This window comes from Daucus carota, chromosome 6, assembly GCF_001625215.2.
Source record: "Daucus carota subsp. sativus chromosome 6, DH1 v3.0, whole genome shotgun sequence".
Lineage (NCBI taxonomy): Eukaryota > Viridiplantae > Streptophyta > Magnoliopsida > Apiales > Apiaceae > Daucus > Daucus carota.
The window spans coordinates 40047661-40067550 of NC_030386.2; the positions used below are offsets into that span (position 1 = coordinate 40047661).

General features: G+C 35.0%; 3 protein-coding genes and 1 long non-coding RNA gene across 6 annotated transcripts; 1 reads left to right on the top strand and 3 right to left on the bottom strand.

Annotated features, from left to right (window-relative positions):
• Positions 1-41: 41 nt before the first annotated feature.
• Positions 42-2251, bottom strand: LOC108224344 (uncharacterized). Its single transcript, XM_017398923.2, has 3 exons — positions 2155-2251; positions 421-1893; positions 42-334 (listed from the first exon to the last, which is right to left on the bottom strand). The coding sequence occupies exons 2-3, from the start codon at positions 1878-1880 to the stop codon at positions 253-255; spliced, it is 1542 nt and encodes a 513-aa protein (XP_017254412.1). The 5' UTR covers positions 1881-1893; positions 2155-2251; the 3' UTR covers positions 42-252.
• An 854-nt stretch (positions 2252-3105) lies between these two features.
• LOC108225486 (uncharacterized) lies at positions 3106-5297 on the bottom strand. Of its 2 annotated transcripts, XM_017400360.2 has the most exons (4): positions 5119-5297; positions 3582-4887; positions 3350-3491; positions 3106-3243 (listed from the first exon to the last, which is right to left on the bottom strand). In XM_017400360.2, exons 2-4 carry the CDS (start codon positions 4867-4869, stop codon positions 3162-3164), a joined length of 1512 nt encoding a protein of 503 aa, XP_017255849.1. In that variant the 5' UTR covers positions 4870-4887; positions 5119-5297; the 3' UTR covers positions 3106-3161. The 2 variants fall into 2 exon arrangements, with proteins under 2 accessions (XP_017255849.1, XP_017255848.1); XM_017400359.2 differs by having other exon boundaries at positions 3350-4887; positions 5119-5295.
• Positions 5298-5909: 612 nt separating this feature from the next.
• On the bottom strand, positions 5910-7563 carry LOC108226857 (uncharacterized). 2 transcript variants are annotated; one of them, XR_001807744.2, is made up of 2 exons: positions 6943-7563; positions 5910-6285 (listed from the first exon to the last, which is right to left on the bottom strand). It is a non-coding gene; the product is annotated as an uncharacterized LOC108226857 (long non-coding RNA). The 2 variants fall into 2 exon arrangements; XR_001807745.2 differs by having other exon boundaries at positions 5910-6290.
• Positions 7564-12782: 5219 nt separating this feature from the next.
• Positions 12783-14326, top strand: LOC108225470 (expansin-A15). Its single transcript, XM_017400339.2, has 4 exons — positions 12783-12957; positions 13042-13171; positions 13272-13581; positions 13681-14326. Exons 2-4 carry the CDS (start codon positions 13045-13047, stop codon positions 13982-13984), a joined length of 741 nt encoding a protein of 246 aa, XP_017255828.1. The 5' UTR covers positions 12783-12957; positions 13042-13044; the 3' UTR covers positions 13985-14326.
• The last annotated feature ends 5564 nt before the right edge of the window (positions 14327-19890 follow it).

Below are 19890 nucleotides of genomic sequence, written 5' to 3' on the forward strand. Positions count from 1 at the left end.
CAATCAAGTTAATACAATTACACATCATTAGCGAATAATAGAAAAGATTACTGGCTCTTTAACTTGGCTTGAGTTGCATTTTTCACTTGAATATCTTCATTGGCACTTTACTTTGGTTGGTAAGCACAAGAAGTTGTTCTTTTGCGTATATCTGGAATTACACAATCTTCTGGACCAAAGATTTAAACTTTCAACGTCTGTTTCCAACTGGGGCAGAGGGGATGAGGCACCGCGGCACTGCCCCTTAGGCCGTTAATGCCATATTCCGAGGACAGTGGCAATGCATACAAGAGCTAATAGCGTAACATCTCCTCCAAAGAAACTGGACAAAGACCTGCAAGGAGCGAAAAAGAATTGCAGGCATTAAATTTATTCAACTATGTACTGGTTATCTTTAGCATTAGGGTATTCTGGAGATACCTGTGCTTTTTGCTGGTTTTATAGATGTAAGCCATTATTGGTGGAAGAATGCCGAACAAGAAACAATTTGCATAGATACCGGCAAAGTCGAGGGCAGCTGAGAAGGTTGAGTTGCAGAAAGACGCGACAAGAACTGGACTGGCTAAGACAAGCGGCACTACCATGCTCTGTAACAAGCTAAAACCTAGTCGCGGTCCAGAGGTAACGAAACCAACTCTTCCACCTCCACTTTCAGCAGAACCTCTATGAGATTGAGATTTGGCTTCTTGGCTTCTATTTGATTTAAAAAGAATCATATCAATGGTATCGATCACCTGCTTCGGAAAGCTGATAGCATAAGCTATAAAGCTGGTGGCCAATGCTGAGAATGCGAAAGCTTGAACTGCTGTTAAAGCAGAGGGATTAACTGAAAGCAGGAGTGATATCGGGTCTTTATGTATCGAGGCATGATTAGGCCCTACGAGGCCTAAGACGATTAGATTCCATGACAGAACCATGACTAATGGAACGAATCCCCCTAACAGAATTGCTTTCCGAGCTTCGTGGACAGTGTTTCCAGCTATCTTGCAAATGAAAGGAGTGATTACATGGAATCCCAGTGTGAGTACAGTTACAGGAATAGCAGGCAAGATTGAAGAGACGCTCCATGAAGCGTGTAGAAAGGAACCGATTAAGCTGCTTCTCCCGATAGAAAGGCCAACAGCTACTAGTGAAGTAATGGAACATAGCATAATGAAGCACAGCAACCGATTGGCAGTATCTGTGACCTTAAATGGTAAAAAGCAGATCATAGCTCCAGCGACGAAAGGAAACAAGACATGAGCAATCAGAGGATTTAACCGAGGTATCAACTGAGAGATGATTGATCCTATACCCGAAACACAGGCCACCAACAAAGAGAAAATGAAGGATGCATAGACTAAAGCAACGAAAGAACCAATTCGACTTCCTAATGTCTTCGTTGCAAGAGCAGTAAAGCTCACCTCCGCAACATTGTCTTCCTCCATCACTGCAAAACTGAGCTCGGCCACAAGTAAAGTCGAGGTAATGACATAAATCCATGACAGAATAATAGCAATTGTTGATGGAAGGGGGCCTGATTTTATAGTTGCTGCAGGCAATCCCAACATCCCAGGGCCTACAGCAGTGCCAATGATCAAACTAACAGCACCCCAGAAGCTCTTTTCATGCGTTTCCTGTTGAACTTGTTGGGTTTTTCGATTCTCCAGCTCTGAATTGATTGAAAAGGCTGATCTAGTTCTGCCATCACACCTACTTGCTTTATCAAAAAATTTGACTAGACTAAGCTTATTCAGGGTTAAATTACGGGCAATGGAGTTATGTCGAGACGGGACAATGTGATAGATGAAAGGCTTGATTCCGAGCCTAGAACAACTTAAAGATTTAGGCAAGCAGTGATAGGACTGGGAATAAACAAATGGTTGCTTAAACCTCCTCATACTTCAGATCTCCCTGCATAAACAATATTCATAATGCAGTGCTTTGAAATCGACACGATGATAATCATACAGTTCAAGAATTATAATTTATAGCCAAATGAGCAATATCATATTCACTGATCAATACATTTGCATTCTGGTATCAAGATCAACTACATTATACCGAGAATTTCCCGTAAGCAAACTGATGCAGAACTATTTACAAGTGTACATGTAGATGCTGCTGCTGGAGAAAGATATATATGCAGAATGGGAAAGAGAGTAAGAGACAAACCTGGATCCTGGATACATATAAGTGAAGTGATTTTGAAACTGCAACAACTGTTCTATTGATTTTTTTTCTCTCTGTTCATGGAGTCACTGGTTGGTCAACCCAAAGTTGGTATAGGCCTGCTGATTTCCAGTATTTAACTAACTCAGTAGTCAGTACTCCTTCGTCCCAATTCCTAAATTACTTGTCCAGTTTGATTTTTGCAGGTGCATAATTGCCTAAATTAATTTTAAAAAAAAATTGTTGGAAATAAAAACGTGAAATTTGAACTTTTATTAATAAGAAGAAATTTTAAATATTAACCTATGAAGCTATGATATACGTGCAGAGGTCAAACTGGACAAGTAATTTGGGACGGAAGGAGTAGTTTACTATAGAATTATACTAAACAAATGATTCAGGTTCTTGTTTTATTCTTTGGAGTGCAGTGGTTAATGGGAACAAATGACTCTGTTGAAGGTTGTTCACTTCTTTGAGATGGAATCTAAGACTGTTATAAACTTTCTAACAATCTTGTTGAATTTTTTCGACATAAATCAAGTGTTTACAGAATATTAAAAGAGTGAACTTTCTACAGATTGTGAATTGCCTTCTCGTGGGTTCGATCCAAGGAAAACCAACTCTGCGATATCAGTTTGCCTGGGAAAGGTGACAGCATAACCTGCAAAGCAAGTTGTAGAAACGAACTGCTGTCAAAACGGATCAGTCATCAGTCAACTTAAAACATAAGTGATATAGGTCTTTCTATATTGAGGCATGACTAGGGACCGGGACAGGACACAAAAAATGAAATCCCAAGACTAATAGAAGAAATGCACCAGCAAATTGTTTTTCAAGCTTGTACTTCAACAGAAAAGGGTGATTACATGATACCCCCGGCGTCTTACCATATGAAAGGCCTCCACAATACCTTTAGTTTTACAGGAACCAAAAGCCAAAAATATCAGTTCACAATTTCACTTTCCATGGATGAACAAAGACTACTGGTACTTCTACTTCCTTACTGGCCTTTAATGCCATATACCCAAGACAATGGCAATGCCAGCAAGAGCCAGAAGTGTAATATTTCCTCCAGGTAAAATGGATGATGACCTGTAAAACACAACACACAAATTTAGACATTGATATTGTTTTCACGATCAACTGGTTTGTTTATAATCAGTTTAAGTAGCGGAAGTTGAATCTACAGTGGACACACCTGTGATTTTTGCGGCTTTTATAGATGTAAGACATTACTGGTGGAAGAATGCCAAACAAAAAACAATTTGCATAAATACCAGCAAAGTCGAGGGCAGCTGAAAAGGTTGAGCGGAAGAATGATGCCACAAGAATCGGACAGCCTAGTACAAGCGGCACAACAATGCTCTGTAAGAAGCTCAAATCATGTTGTGGTTTAGCATTTAATAATGTATCACTGTATGAAATCCTACCCACGTCCTCGCTGCACATGTGGGAATAGGTAGCAAAACCAACTTTTCCATCTCCGTTCTTGATGGAACGTTTATGAGATTGAGAATTTTCTTCATGATTTCTGTTTGGTCCAAGAAATATTAACTCTATGGTATCAGTCACCTGTTTTGGAAAGCTGACAGCGTATCCTATATAGCTGGTTGCCAAAGCTGAAAATGCAAAACCTTGAACTGCTGTCAAAGCTGACGGGTTGATTGATAGCAGAAGTGATATGGGGTCTTTAGAAATCGAGGCATGACTAGGTCCGGTAAGGCCTAAGACAATCAGATTCCATGACAGGACCATGACTAGTGGAACACATCCACCAAAAAGAATTGCTTTTCGAGCTTCATGGACAGTATTACCCGCAATCTTACAAATGAAAGGGGTGATTACATGAAATCCCAATGTAAGTACAGTTACAGGAATAACAGGCAAGATTGAAGAGACACTCCATGATGCGTGCATTAAGGAACCAAGTAAACTGCTTCTCCCGACAGATAAACCAATAGCTACTAGTGAAGTAATGGAAAATAGCATGATAAAGCATAACAATCTATTGGCAGTATCAGTGGCCTCGAATGGTAAAAAACAGATTACAGCTCCAGCCGCAGATGGAAACAAGGCGTGAGCAATTACAGGATTTAACCGAGGCATCAACTGAGAGAAAATTGATCCAATACCCGAAACACAGGCCACCAACAAAGAAAAGCTCAAGGATGCATACACTAAAGCAACAAAAGAACCAATCTGACTCCCCAATGTCTTTGTTGCAAGAGCGGTGAAGCTCACCTCTGCAACATTATCTTCCTCCATCACTGCAAAACTGAGCTCCGCCACAAGTAAAATCGAGGAAATGACATAAATCCAGGAGAGAATAATAGCAATTGTAGAAGGAACAGGCCCTGATTTTATAGTTGCTGCAGGTAATCCCAACATTCCAGGGCCTACAGCAGTGCCAATAATCAGACTAACCGCACCCCAGAAATTCTTCTCACGCGTTACTTCTTGGATTGGTTGCGTTTCTTCATTCCCATACTCTGAATCCTTCAAACTGACTGATCTAATTTGGCCATTACACCCACTTGCTCTATCAAGAAATGTCACTAAACTAGGCCTATTCAGGGATAGGTTACGCGTAACTGAGTAACTTGGAAACTGGACATAGCCATAATTAAAAGGCCTGATTCCAGCTCTCAAACAACCCGAAAATTCACGGATGCAGTGACAGGACTTAAAACAGGCCAACTGATGCTCAAAACAGCTCATACTTAAAAAACAAACTTCCTGCATAAATAACATTCATAGTCCATTTAACTCCAAAATTATTGTACTCATACAGTCATACATTTTAAGAATTTATCCGGCATAATCTTGATAATCGGTAAATAATTATTATTCTAGATTTTAGCCGGGCTCATTTCAATTCCCGGTTCCGCCATCACGTACATATGGTGATGCTACTGAGAAAAAGATATTATTATAGGCAGAGATTAAAGGGAGACGAGCAAAACAAACCTGGGTCCGAGCTTATGTTGGATTTGCGGCGGAGCTCGAAGTGAACTGAAGTGAAACTGCAGTGTTGAATAGATTTGTCTTTTTTCACTTTTCATAGAATTGAGGAGAGTCGCTGATTGGTCAGTACAATTTTGTAAGCCAGGAAAGAAAGTTGTTATTCCTGGTCCCAAAATAAATTTAAAAAAGTGGCAATTTTTTTGACTGATATACGTAAAAAAGAAGAAGTAGACATTCATATATCAATTTTTAGAATTATTCTAAATAAAAAAGTAGCACCAACATTATTTGAAAAAGAAAATTTTTAGAAAATGTGCCCACCATCTTTTTTATATATTAAAAATATGTATGAAATAACATTTATTCAAAATGAGAGAGTACATTTATTTTAATTTAGGGTCTTTAAATTTATTAAATAGGTGTAATTTTAACTTTATAACTTTTTTTACTTGAATAGTCTCAGGACTGAGCTAACTCTTTTATGTGCGATGACTTTTTTTTAAGCTTAATTCAAATAATTTCAAAAGCAAGCGAGATGCAAGTTTGAAAATATAATACATACGGAAGAATAAAAATAAAACCTTATGATAAATTCAATGATAGACTCAGAGTAGAAGAATCATAATTGCATTTGTAACATGATCGGTCATATTTCGAAGACTATTCGCAAGTTAATTGAGTTTTAGGAGGATGAAAGTTGTGCAAATAAAGATGAAGTTGTGTTTCATGATTAAATGATAATCGATAAAGTAATAATTCAGTCCTGCAAACGAATTTGACGAGCAACGGGCAAGTGGACATAATTGATCTCAATGTACTATAATCGATCGATCAGAACAAAAAGGCAATGTCTCAGCTCAACTTCACTAGATACTACTGAGCTTCACTAGAAATTAATGACTTGAAAGAGACTGCTTTGATGGAGCGAAGTTGAAGAAGCTATGTTACATTAGGGAAGATCTCTAGATATGTGTTTGTTTTGAATTGACTAGAGCGTAACTAGTTGCAAGGGAACATTAAAATCATTACTCATCATTCCCTCACAGTTGGGGGGAAATTAGTAACAGCACCAGCAAGCAACAACACACCATCATTTGATTTTTACCGCCCATCTCTTTCTTTCTCTTCCCTGTCCTATGCAAAAAGCAGGGGTCATATACTTTCTGTTCCCTGTCCTATGCAAAAAGCAGGGGTCATATACTGTTAGGACACCCTTAATACGACATTACATTAGCAAGAATGCAAGATGATAAAGAATATTTCTAATCTTATGCATTTCGCGTTTTCATGAGCAGGAGAATTCTACTAGGCATGTTCTGAATGAGTTGCAGGCTTCAGGATCTCTTCGATTTTTAACATTCAGATCCCAGGCTGCGAACATCAGGAAAACTAGTCTATGTGATGAACTGTCCTCTCTCGTTCTGTTTTCGATCTGTTCAGGATGAATCATATCTTTGGTAATGTATTAGTCTTAGTTAACAAACGAATACATTTCGTTTCACTAATAATATATATGATCTTTCTCATAGTGCATAAGGCCACAGGTTGTTAACCAGAGGCACGTATAAACAATTTTAGATATCTTGGTTACAGTCTTCAGAATGGCGGTACATTACCTTGACGTGTCTTGATTCACTATTTTATCAGATGTGAACCAAAATTTAATACAAAAATTTCAAAAAGCTAAAGAAAATATGCAAGAAAATAAACTGCTGGTCTACTTGCATTACTGAGGTGGAGAACTGAATTATGTAGGTTCAGTTTTATTACCAAAATGAATGCAAGATTCGTATTAATAACCGAGGCATATGCAAGAATATGTACTACCTGCATTACTGAGGTGCAGAACTGAATCAGGTACTCTTTCTAATGAAAGATCTTGCAGCATTTAGGATCGGAGTTCTTCTGACATGGTTATCACCAGAAGCGTAACATAAGGAGTAGAAAGGAAAATGTAGCCAGAGACAACTTGCCGAGACTGATATTCAGATTCATTTTCATCAAGGTAAATCTAATAATGCTACTGATATTTGAAATTTTCGGCAAGTCATCCTTGGCTGCAATCTACTTTCTGCACCAACATGCAAAGCAACTGGTGAGCTTGAGATATATACAGTTCTAAAGAACTCAACTGAAGCTAAAGATATCGAAGAAAGAATCGGAAATGAGAAGGTAGCATCACCATTTCTTATATAGACCAGATTCAGGGGCATTTGCGGAAAGAAAGGACTGAGGGTCATGATTTTTATACAATAAAACAACAGAAAAATGGGCAAAATTATATATCTTGAACCGAGGAGGTACTGCAGTGCGGATATATGAAATAATTGTAGATATGGTGCATTGATACACCGTAATCTTTTGTCCATTTAATTGATAAACTTTGTTTTACAGGCACTATGTAGGTATTTACCATCAGAGCAAATTATTGGGGAGGAAAGAACTTCCCTGAAGATTTTTTTAACCAAAGGGTCGGATTGTGGCCGGAAATATTGCCCCGCTGTTTTGTTGTATAAGTCGTTTAACTTTTTAACATACATTTCAAGTGTTTTCACTGCATTTTTATTTCAAAATAAAAATTTTAAAAATAATATCTCAAAAAACTATGAAGTCAAAATATTTACAAGTATGCGTCAAAAAGTCAAAAAGTTTGTAGCCAACAAAAAATCGAGATTTGTTTCACCTAATAATATCGAGGCATGTCGACCACAGCCGACTATCCTTGTTTATTAGATAGAAACGCTACTATGCAAGTTGTGACTCTGTTGTATGATAGAAAATTTTACGCGTCTCTGTTAGTACTTGAACCTGAGACCGCTTATAAAGAAGACGAGGGTTTATGATAAACGGAATATAATTGCCGACATGAATTATATTTCACCTTCCTCGGTGTAAAGCAATAGTTTTTTGGCATATTTTGATTTTGGAATGAGTAGACAACGTTGGCCCATTGCTTTTTCCAGCACTCCGTGCAAACTTGGCTGGGATTCCCTTTTTTTTTTTTTTCCTTCTTTTGGCAAGGCCCCATGTTTCTTGATTTGCCCAAAACAGATTATTGTCTCCCCCTTGTTTCTTTAATCTCCGGAGATAACTTAATCAATGTAATCTTCATATTTATTTTTGTTACATTGAAGGTTGTACGGACTACATTCCGCGCATTTCAATTAATCTGAAAGGGTGACTAGCATAGTATCCACCGTGATGACCATCCACTTAAATCTGTACTGTTCCCGTAAGGAATGGTATCCGATATCGTGCATCTATCCGTTCCCGTAAGGAATGGTATCCGATATCGTGCATCTATCCACACGATCTTAATATTCACTCGCATTAGTCATATAACTATGCTGAAATGCACTTCAACCAAATAATTTTCATAAGTTGAATACCTTATGTTGATTCGTAACAGATTTAAACAGTATAAATCAATCTCACAGATTTAATATACAAAATTATTGTGTGCACATTTTCGAGTGAATGAGAACCGAAATTTCTCAGCCCCGTGCTCAACCTGAGATCTGAACCGCGCCTTATCTCGACTCGAGTGGGTCGCTGTCAAAATCAGAACTCTGAAAAATAATGCAGAAGGAGCAGAGATAGCCTAAATATGGATATTCAAGAAACTTCTCAAAATTAACCTTCAGGTCCCAGCTTATCCTTTCTCAGCACGAAGAAATGGTAAAAAAATAGGGAAAATAGATTTTTTTGTCACCAAAGTTATTATGTTTTTAGAAATTTGCCCCTAAACTAATTTTGTTTTCCTTTTAGTCACTAATTTTAGGTTTGGATTTATTTTTAGTCACTAACTTAGGTTCGGATATGATTATTAGCATTGTGATAATTTTTTGTAGCATCATTAATACATAGTGATAGTATACACAATATTTTGATAATTTGACGTATGTTTATATCTTTATATATAGCAATAATAACATAAAATGAGACAATAAAATATTAAAATCAGGAAAAAAACGTAATTAGAATTCTAGAAATTCATTATATCATCAATATGGAATCAATGACTTCAAGTAATTCATCCTCTCCCTGATAAAGTAAAGTCTAATTGAGTGATAAGATGCATCATCTTTCACTATGAAAGTTTCAACCGACTAGTTCAAACTAAGATCTCTATTAAATTTATCTGCATGGATTTTAACAACTTTATCTTATTACTCCCTCTGTCCCTCTCATTTCTTTACAGTTACTATTTTGGGATGTCCCTCTCATTTCTTTACATTATCATAAATAGTAAGTTTTTTCAATCATTACACCCACTATCTTCCCCCACTATCTCATATTTAACAATAAAAACTACTATTACACCCACTATCTTCCTCCACTATCTCAAATTTATTATTAAATATTGATGGGTCCCACCATTTTACCCACTTTTCATCTAACTTTACTCATCTTTCATACATTGTCTTGGTCTCCGTGTCCCCCTCCAATGTAAACAATTGAGGGGGACGGAGGGAGTATAATTTTCAAGATAAAGATAAATAAATAGAGAAGAAAAATTAATCTTCGATGATTTATGAGATTTTCTTTTTGCGTATACAAATTCAAACACTAAATTTTTATTCGGAAGAAAAAAAAAATTATGAGACTACATCTTTTAGAAACCGTAAAATGCGTATCAAACTCTTATCACCCAAGATAAACGATCTTGGTACATAAAAGTACTATATATATATAAATATAGACATATATCAAATCATCAAAATATTACAGATTACCGCTATATTTTAATAATACTACAAATAATTAATATAATGTTGATAATGAAATCTGAACCTAACTTTAGTGGCAAAAAAAAATCCAAACCTAACAGCAGTGGCTAAAAGGCAAAAAAAATTAGTTGAGTGGTAAGTTTCTAAAAATATAATAAGTTCGGTGACAAAAAAATCTATTCTCCTAAAAAAATAATGTAAAATTTCAGATTGTTTTGTTTTAGTTCCGCGTCATGATCATAAATTTGATGACTCTGTATATTTATGATGTAGCAGAAGTGCAGAAGTGCAGAAGTTGAGTGGAAAATATTGATGATATAGAAAAATTTGGTAATGTGTTACTTTCGAGAGTTACACAGGCAGGCAGGCAATCTGAGCAATTCACACAGCTAAGTTACCTCCTGAGGAATCCAAGGGGCATAAGCATAAATAATGAAGGGTTTGTCTAGTGTGTGCGGCACATGCTAAGCGCGGAAATTTTTGTGTTTCATTTTGATTGGTGGGATTGGTGTATTTGCACGAGTCCATCATTATTAAGTATTAGCCAATCAAAAATGATTTAAACACAAAAATTTTCACGCTTAACATGTACTTATAAACACACCATAGAAAAACCGAATAATGAATGTGTTGTTACCCCGTGTGAAACTCTGCAGTGTGCATGTGTTTGCGTATCGTCAGTGGCGGGACAATGGCTAGAATTCAATATTGCTTCATATCAGTCGAGGCTTGAAATAATTATTGTATCCGACGTGAAATCAGCATTTACAATCAAATACGGTGTGATTAAAAAAATTGCTATAGGTCAAATGTTCGATCTCTACTATATCATTTGTATTTTGTGTCTTCATGACTAATTTGAATGAAAGAAACCCTGAGAAAGAAATGTACGAAAAACAACCATAGGTGATACTCCCTCCGTCCCAGTCATTTGTATACAAATGGCTGGGACACGGAGACCAAGAAAAAGTGTAAAAAATGAGTAAAGTTAGATGAAAAGTGAGTATAGTGATGGGACCCATTTATATTTAATAATAGATTTGAGATAGTGGAGGAAAGTAGTGGGTGTAATAGTGTTTATATTAGTATTATAGAATGAAGATAGTGGAGAAAAGTAGTGGGTGTAATAGTGTTTATATTATTATAGAATGAAGATAGTGGAAGAAAGTAGTTGGTGTAATGTTATTTTATATTATAAAAGTTACTACTTTTGGTATGTATACAATTGGTGGGACGTCCCAAAAAGGAAACTGTATACAATTCATTGGGACGGAGGGAGTATTAAACAAAAAAGTACAATTGCGTCAAAAAAAACAACAAAAAAGTTCAATCATTGCCCTTTAAATTTGAGCTTTTAAACTTGTACTTAATTAATTATTTGTTTTCTTGGGCCTCATTCTAGCAATAGTGAATATGGGCTTTGTGTACTGCCAACCTCTCACGAGCCACCACCAGCCCACCCCATCTCAAATATACCTACGAGTCCACCTCATATTGATTGCATTTAAAAAAGGAGTCGATCCCTAATTCAATAACTTGTTTTAATCTCCATCTCTCATTTTATACATTTTTTTCGTTATTTAACACATATGTTAAATTTTTATAAAAATAGAATTTTATAGCTTTTCAAATATTTTATGTCTAAATAAAATTTTAATATTAAAATACGACGTGATAATAGATCAGTCTGATGGTTCGAACACTCAGACTCATGCTTAATCGGATTAATTATCCAAAACTGAACTAATCAATCGGAATGATAAGCTAAATAAACTCTTGGATAGGAATACAATATACGATTCTGTGAACTGGTTCATGAATTTCGAAGATTTTGTGGAGTGATTTCACCTGTACAGGCATACATTAAAAAGCGAAAAGAATATCTTGTTTTGTTCTCTTGTCAAAAGAAAACAAAGTGCTAATTTATAAATTAGTGGACTAAAAGATCAACCACAGATTTCCCATGTGATAAGCAATTAATCACCAGTAAAGCTAGTGCTAACCTTTCTTTTTGTTTCTTTCTCTTGTTCCGCTTTCTATATAACAGGTGTAATGGTATAGTCGTGGTACGACACGATACTTAAGTGTCTACTTGGTATCTGTCGGGTCTTTCTCGACACGAAAGTCTTTGATCATGCCAACTGCAAACCTGTGTGTTGAACATGGAATGTGTGTGCTGAGAGAATTCTCATTCTCAGTTCTGGAAATGTAACATGCCTACTTGGTGCCAACTGCCAAGTGGGGAACTTTTTAGCTTACCTTTGCTTCTCACATTAGCATACTAATCAAGAAATATTGTTACTAATCAAGTAATTACATGTTTCAGCATTGTTTCACAGAAAGTCAAAGGGTCTTTGAAGAAAACTAATGAAATAAAATGGCCAAATTGGAGTTCTTAATTAGGGCACATGCATTTCAATAATTTCATCCACCATCCCACATGACCTAATGTTATAGGGCATCAAATTCCCTTGAAAACGGAGAGATTTGTTTACTTCTGACTCCCACTGATTGCTTATAATTAGCCAACCATACGGAACAAGTTTAGTTTGTACCTTAATCAACCTCATTACCTTAAGTTGACATAATCACTAATTAACAATGATAATCAGACAATTTGGATTATACTACAAGTTTGTATCATATGATCCTTACATTTCGGATGCCTATTATGATCGAATCCGAAATTTTGAATTTTTGTGGATGGCTCCGAATTCGTTCTGATTGAAACATTTTTGTCACTTTTAAACATAATGGAAAAAAGTATTGGATTTTATTTCGGATAGGTCCTGAAAGCGAAGGAAGACTGAAACACCAGATGTCTGTTATTGAATTCGAGAGTATTTAAATTGAATTTATGATCTGAGCACATGTACTTGTGGTGTATGTTGCCTGTGCAATTTGTTTCCTAAGAATGTGCAAAAGATGATGGTGAGGGTGAGGATTAAATAATTAGAAAGAATCATTAGCCCATTGCTTCAGAAACTTAGAAATATAATTATGTCTCTCTCCTTTCTAATCTATAAATAGAGTTTAATTTTCTAGCAAATTCTTCACCTTTTTCTCTGTTAGTTCTTCCTCATTGACTTTCTGATCAGGTTTCCAATCATCTGTAAGCACATCTTTCTCTTCTTTTGTTTTATACCAACATCAAATCTTGGTTTCTTATGGTAGGAAAAATTTCATCTTTTTGCAGGCAATGGAGCATTTCAATGGACTGATTTCAGTTATATTATTGTCATTCGTCGCGATGAAATGTGTTCATGGACAATGGTCTGATGCTCATGCAACCTTCTACGGAGAAGCTGATGCTTCTGGTACAATGGGTAAGGCTCGGACTCAGACTGAGATCCCCTGCATTGATTTCTTTTCTTCGTGTATGTTTCGTGTCATGTAAGCTCATGTAGAGTTTGATGTGTAATGCAGGAGGAGCTTGCGGATATGGAAATCTTTATAGCCAGGGTTATGGTACGAACACAGCTGCCCTGAGTACTGCGCTGTTCAACACTGGCCTCACTTGTGGAGCTTGCTTTGAGATCAAATGTGTGAATGTCAAGTGGTGTCTCCCTGGATCCATCACTGTGACTGCAACAAACTTTTGCCCTCCAAACAGCGCTCTCCCGAACAATGCTGGAGGATGGTGTAATCCTCCGTTGAAGCACTTTGATCTTGCACAGCCGATATTCTTGCACATGGCTCAGTACAAAGCTGGAATAGTCCCTGTCCAATACAGAAGGTATGCTTGAAAACATTTAGCTGAAATCTCTGAATGCGCGTAAAATGCATATAAAACATCTTGAATTTCATAGCTAATGTGCTGTTACAATTTTCACAGGGTTGCTTGCAGAAAGAGCGGAGGGATCAGATTCACTATTAACGGACACTCGTACTTCAACCTGATACTAGTGACCAATGTCGGTGGGGCTGGTGATGTGGTGTCTGTCGCCATCAAAGGCTCCAGAACTCGATGGCAACGATTGTCACGCAATTGGGGCCAGAACTGGCAGAGCAATGCTTTCCTCGATGGCCAGGCTCTCTCTTTCAAGGTCCGGACGAGCGATGGACGCGCCGTTGTTTCCAAGAACGTGGCTCCTTCTAACTGGGGCTTTGGCCAGACTTACACTGGCAAACAGTTCTGAGTCCTCTAAACTCATTCTGGAATACCTGCAGACCACCTGTAATGGAAGTTTTACTTCACTAGTTTATACGCTAATTGCATATGATTTATAGAAATACTTAATAGTTTGTCGACGTGAGAATCATATCGATCAAGGGCACTTTTTAGAACGGCCCTGATCGAATGATTTAATTTTTATTACCTACGGTGTGCTGATTGTTAGCAGCCCCATTTCGCACACTCCGATCAGAGGGGACCGTGTGTTACGTTTTGCACTTGCTTACTGTCATTGAGTAGCAAATTTGATGTTCCTGGTCATGTAGTTGAATTTATAAACTATGCAACTATATATCTCTGCTCTAGATCTATTAACACTTATGAAGCAAAAACCAGCTGGTTAATTCCGCTTCACTTCTTGTCAATTAGTTGGTGAACTGTTGTTAGTAGGGGTGATCGCGGTGCGGGCGGTGCGGTTTTTCGCTAAAACCGCGAACCAAACCGCGCATGCGGTTTGGTTGAAAACTCAAACCACAACCGCACCACGCTAGCATAAAAACCGCGTAAACCGCACCACAAAAATGCGGTGTGGTGCGGTGCGGTTTGTATGCTTAAGAATAAATATTTTTAGTTGAAGTTAGAAATAAAATTTAAATATACAATAATTAAAAACTTTGCATGTAATGAATTTATATGATATTTATCATTTCAGAGCTACAACAACTACTAAAATAACACAAACAAAAATGTAAATATGATAATAAATATGAGTACTAACTACCAAGAGATATATTATAATAATATAATCATTTCATACAAATTTGGTATAATAGTAATGCGAGATTGATAAAATAATAATTAACTATTATTTGAAGAGATTTAACAATTAAAAAACATATATAACATAATTATAAATAATATATATGTATAATATAATTTTATTTGACAATCACTAATATATATATATATATATATATATATATATATATATAGGGGCCTTCTCAGCGAGTAACCACTATATTTGGTAACTTGGGAACTCTTTAGATATATAACTGAATGAATGAATAAGAAGCTCACGCGGTGTACAGAGACGTGACGGTTATTCCATGTTTACACCAGTTATGATCAATGTTGTTATTAATATTTTTTTTTTCTGTTTTTTCTATTTCCCAATATTCTATGTTTCAGTACATATTTTTTCTAAAAATTATAGTGTTCTGTATTATTTAATATTATATTTCTTCTTGTTCTGTATTTTCAATTATTCTATAAACATACTTCTAATTATCCATTTTTTCTTATTTTTAATTCTTTTATGTGTCCTGTATTTTATAGTAGAAAATAAAATATTATTTTATATTTTAGTATGTATTTTTAAAGTTTTTATGTGTACCGTACTGTATTGTTTGTATATTTGTGTTCTTGTTCTGTATTTTATATGTTCTGTATTTGTAACTTGTATCATATTAAAATATAATTTTAAGTTTTTCTATTTTAAATAACATATTATATTTGTTGTTTTAAAAAAAAGGTGTGTAGTAATGTTTTGTGTTCAGTATATATCATTGTTCCGTTCTTTAAATTATTGATTTTTTGTATATATTTCAATTGTGTTGTGTGCTTTTTTATATTAAATTCCGTGTCTAATGTTTAAAATTTAAAATTTTTCTCACATGTTCTGTATTTTATGTGTTATATATTTAAGTTTTTATTATGTGTTCTCTAATTTTTAACAGTTTTTATGTTTCATATTTTTTTATATGAAATTTATTCTAAGTTTTTCAGATACAGAACATCTTATTCTCTACTTTGTAAACATTATTTTTATATAAAATATTTAAAATATGGATCATAAGAAATATGATATCAAAATAAAAATATTAATAATATGTAATATAAAATAAATAATAGAAAAAAATTATATGTGACTATGTGTTTTAGAATTGACGTAAGGTGTGTAAGTTTTGCAGTTACATGAGGGTAAGGTTTGCAGTTACATCAGGGTAGCGTGTATGGCTCAGATGCAGAGTTACTCAGTTACTCGGATAAGGGAGTTCCTCGTTGAACTATCCCCTATATATATATATATAATATTGCGGTGCGGTGCGGTTTGAACCGCACTACTAATATGTCAAACCGCAATCCGCACCGCACCGCGCGGTTTGTGAAAAATTCAAACCGCAACCGCACCACGAAAATTAAAAACCGCGTTTTGTGGTGCGGTTTGGTGCGGTGCGGGCGGTTTACGCGGTGTGGGCGGTTTTTTGATCACCCCTAGTTGTTAGAGATTCCGTCTGACATAAATTTACATGGGACAAGAACAGTATATATCAAACTCGATAGTAATTTTTACTAAGCTTCGTTTTCTCTGTTACGATATTAGCTATGTTCTGTTTATCTCTATTCTCACTTTCTAATTCAAACTACACAGAAGAATACAACTGTTTTCATTGAAATCGCAACCATCTGTTTCACTCTCAAATCTTACGATTGAAAATACAGAGACAAATTCAGAGACGGTAAAATTAGCATATTTAAAAATAATAAGAAAACTGACTGAATTGTTTACTTGGAACAAAACTAATTCGATTAACCAAAAAAAAACTACTACATCACAGATTTGAGTGACACCACAAACACTTTACTATGGGGTAAAATTTTTTTACAGCAATATGATATAACCTGGTCAGTTTGTTATTGGCAATTTAAAGTAGATTACATTGATCAAATCAGGTTTTACAGATCAGAAAGAGATCCTTAGCTCTAAACAAAAGCGATTGAAATAGCAATACAAAACAGGATCTCACATTCTCACTGATCAGCAAAAACCTTATTACACACTCAAATCACCAAATAAAAAACAATACAATATAGAATCCATCGATCAACATTCATCAAAACCTCAATGCTCTGTGCACTCAAATCTCACATCTCTGTACACTCCTCCATCCCGACAGCATTCAACTTTACCCTGCAAGTCTGCAACTAAAACGTTAACTAGAACACTTTATCAGTGTAAAAGACATCGAGAATTTTCTAAAGTCTTACCTAGCTATGCTCAAAATTACAATTATCATCCGATACAGTACAATGATCTTGTTCATACTCTACACCTATCTTAGCAAAAAAACCAAATTAAACTACCCACATATATGTATGTAATTCCTAAATCAACCAAAATTAATTGTGAATCCCTTGTACTGTTCAAGGTAACTACACAATGTACAAACAATTAAACAAACACAAATAGAATAACACAATGTGGCAATAACTATCTCAAATTGCACGATACTATATCAATTAACATATATAATATCAAAGCACAAACACAATTTGATAATCACGCAAATTCGGACAAAAACAAAATTAATTAATATCTAACAAAATTAATGGATTAATCGCACAATAAGAAGCCTTTTACTATAATTGACATTTGGCGTACAGGGATTAATTCGGTAACCTCATAAACAACAGAAAAAATAAAATATAATTAAGATAATTAAAATTTGGGATAGTCCGCTCAAGCCATCATCGCCGACGATTAAAATCAATCGGAACATTCTCCGGTGGCGGACAGTCTTCATCGCGCCGATGAAAAGATTGAAAACGACGATACGAGGATGTAAGAATCGCCGGCAGTCACGACTGGGCAATTAATCAACCGATCGCCGCCGTTCAATCTAGGCATCGCGCTCGGATAAGATCAAGTAGTGTTGGGTTTGTGACTAGGGTTTGGTGGGCTTTTATAGGACTATTTGTACCGACTTATTGTGATGGCCCAACCCGAGAATGGGCTTATATTTGGGTTGGATCAATATATCGGGGTTTGACCACGGTATTTGGGTCTGACCAAGATATTTGGGCCGAAATATACTTATAGTTATACCAGATATATTTATATGATTATAAATATTACAAATATAGAACAAAGTTCCATGTAGTCCACATATTTACTGTAGTACTGTAGACCACGTATGTTCTGCAACTATAAAATGACATAAAAACATTATAAAATGTGTTATTTTGCAAATCATGTTTTATAAACATCATTATTTTGTTAAAAATTTTGGCAATCCTAAACATTCTACAAGTTGAATAGTGAAAAACACATTATTCTGCAAAACATGTTAAGTTTGCAGAACATATTTACATATTACAGAACATATGTGTTCTACTTGTCGAACATAAATGATTTTAAATATTTTTCATGAAATAGTGATATTTATAGAATGTATTTCACAAAATAACAAGTTTCATACATTTTGCAATGTTTTTATGTCATTCAACATACGTGGTCTACGGTACTACAGTAAATATGTGGACTACATGGAACTTAACTCTACAAATATATATATTTAATAAATTCAAATGCTACTAAATTTCCTCAATTTCTTTGCCAAATGATGAGACGAGTGGAAAATTGTGATTGGGTGATTAATGTATACACAAGGGGGTTTCTTTATTATTAGCGTGAATGCAGCGAATTAGATTTCGACACATCATTTGGGGAAAAAATTGGGATAATATTTTAGAGTACCCAACATTTTCCTATATAAAAAATATATTTTCTAAAAGAAAACTAGTAACAATATCTAAAAGATTTTGTATAATATCCAACTTTAAGTGAAACATTTTCACTGTGGGTGTTTGGCAACCCCGGCTTATGGCTTATTTATTAAAAAAAGTGGGCATCGGTTTTTTCGGAGCGTTTGGGTAGTTGAAAGAAGTGCTTAAAATGGTGTTTGAGAAGCCAAGAAAAAAAAGCTAGAAAACCTAGCTTTTTTTTGATTTGGAGCTTCTTTGCAACTTATAAGTCATGGGTATCCAAACACTTTTAATAACTTATAAGTTTAAGCCAATTTTTTATTTATAATTCACTTTTTTACTTAAGTAATAAGTCACTTTTTTTAAATTCAGTCAAACGGTCCCATTATAAGAACCGATTGGATAAACTTAAAAAAGTGCTTTTTATTTAGAGTAAAGAAGCGGACCAAAAGTGAGAAGTAAATTAATATTTATAAATGATTAAATTGTTTGGAAAAAAAATAAAAAAGAAATAGTATCTCAACTTTTCATAAATGCTTCTCACGTTTTACACAAACAAGTCAAAAAGAATAGAAATCGGCTTCTTGGCAAAAAGTCAGAAGCAAGGTTGCCAAGCAGGCACACAGTAACACCTTTCTTAAATATCAATGCAAAGTAAATCTTTTGAGTTTAGATTTATAGAATAAAAATCTTCAATCTTCAAGATTTACTATATATGAAAATTTACTCCCTTTAAAAATTGAAAAACGAAATCGAAAAGATTTTATGTAATCTTCAACATTAACAACATAATTAACTATCTTTCTATTATAAATATCATGTCACTCATTTGCAATTGCTCATATAATATCAATTTGGGATAATTTTGCTTTGTGCTTTACAAGAGCAAGCTTATTATAAACAATGGCAAGGAAGAACATCTCCTTATTTTCGGATGTTCTATTCATAACCTTCTTTATCATTGTTTTATCCATAAATAAAGGTATTATCACTTTCTTACTCTCACTTTTTTTACAACATATCTACAGATATAATCAATTTATGTAGAACAGTGTATTATATAAAGTAAAGATTTCTTTCATTTGAGTACTTTTATATATATAGTTAGCATATTAAAAAGTTTTAACGAAATCACTAAAATTATTTATATTGACGTGACACAGGACTCGTAAGTGCTCAACAACCCCCGCTTTTAGACATGGGACCATGTTACGGAGGTCCTGATGGATGTAATAAATATTGCTTGAATATGGGGTATAATGGTGGAATTTGTAAAATTATTCCTTTAAGAAATCCTGGATCTCACGGAGATTATGACTGTTTTTGTGAGACGACATCAGCCACAAGAAAATTATGAACAAACAAGTGTATCTCCTCTTTTGTCTA

Coding starts and splice junctions, on each gene's coding strand:
- LOC108225486 (XM_017400359.2), bottom strand. CDS start 4,869: ATGAGCTGTTTTGAGCATCAGTTGGCCTGTTTTAAGTCCTGTCACTGC. Junction 3,244..3,349: donor AAAAGCCGCAAAAATCACAG/GTGTGTCCACTG, acceptor TGTGTTTTACAG/GTCATCATCCATTTTACCTG.
- LOC108225470 (XM_017400339.2), top strand. CDS start 13,045: ATGGAGCATTTCAATGGACTGATTTCAGTTATATTATTGTCATTCGTC. Junction 13,172..13,271: donor TGATGCTTCTGGTACAATGG/GTAAGGCTCGGA, acceptor TGTGTAATGCAG/GAGGAGCTTGCGGATATGGA. Junction 13,582..13,680: donor GTCCCTGTCCAATACAGAAG/GTATGCTTGAAA, acceptor CAATTTTCACAG/GGTTGCTTGCAGAAAGAGCG.
- LOC108224344 (XM_017398923.2), bottom strand. CDS start 1,880: ATGAGGAGGTTTAAGCAACCATTTGTTTATTCCCAGTCCTATCACTGC. Junction 335..420: donor AAAACCAGCAAAAAGCACAG/GTATCTCCAGAA, acceptor CGCTCCTTGCAG/GTCTTTGTCCAGTTTCTTTG.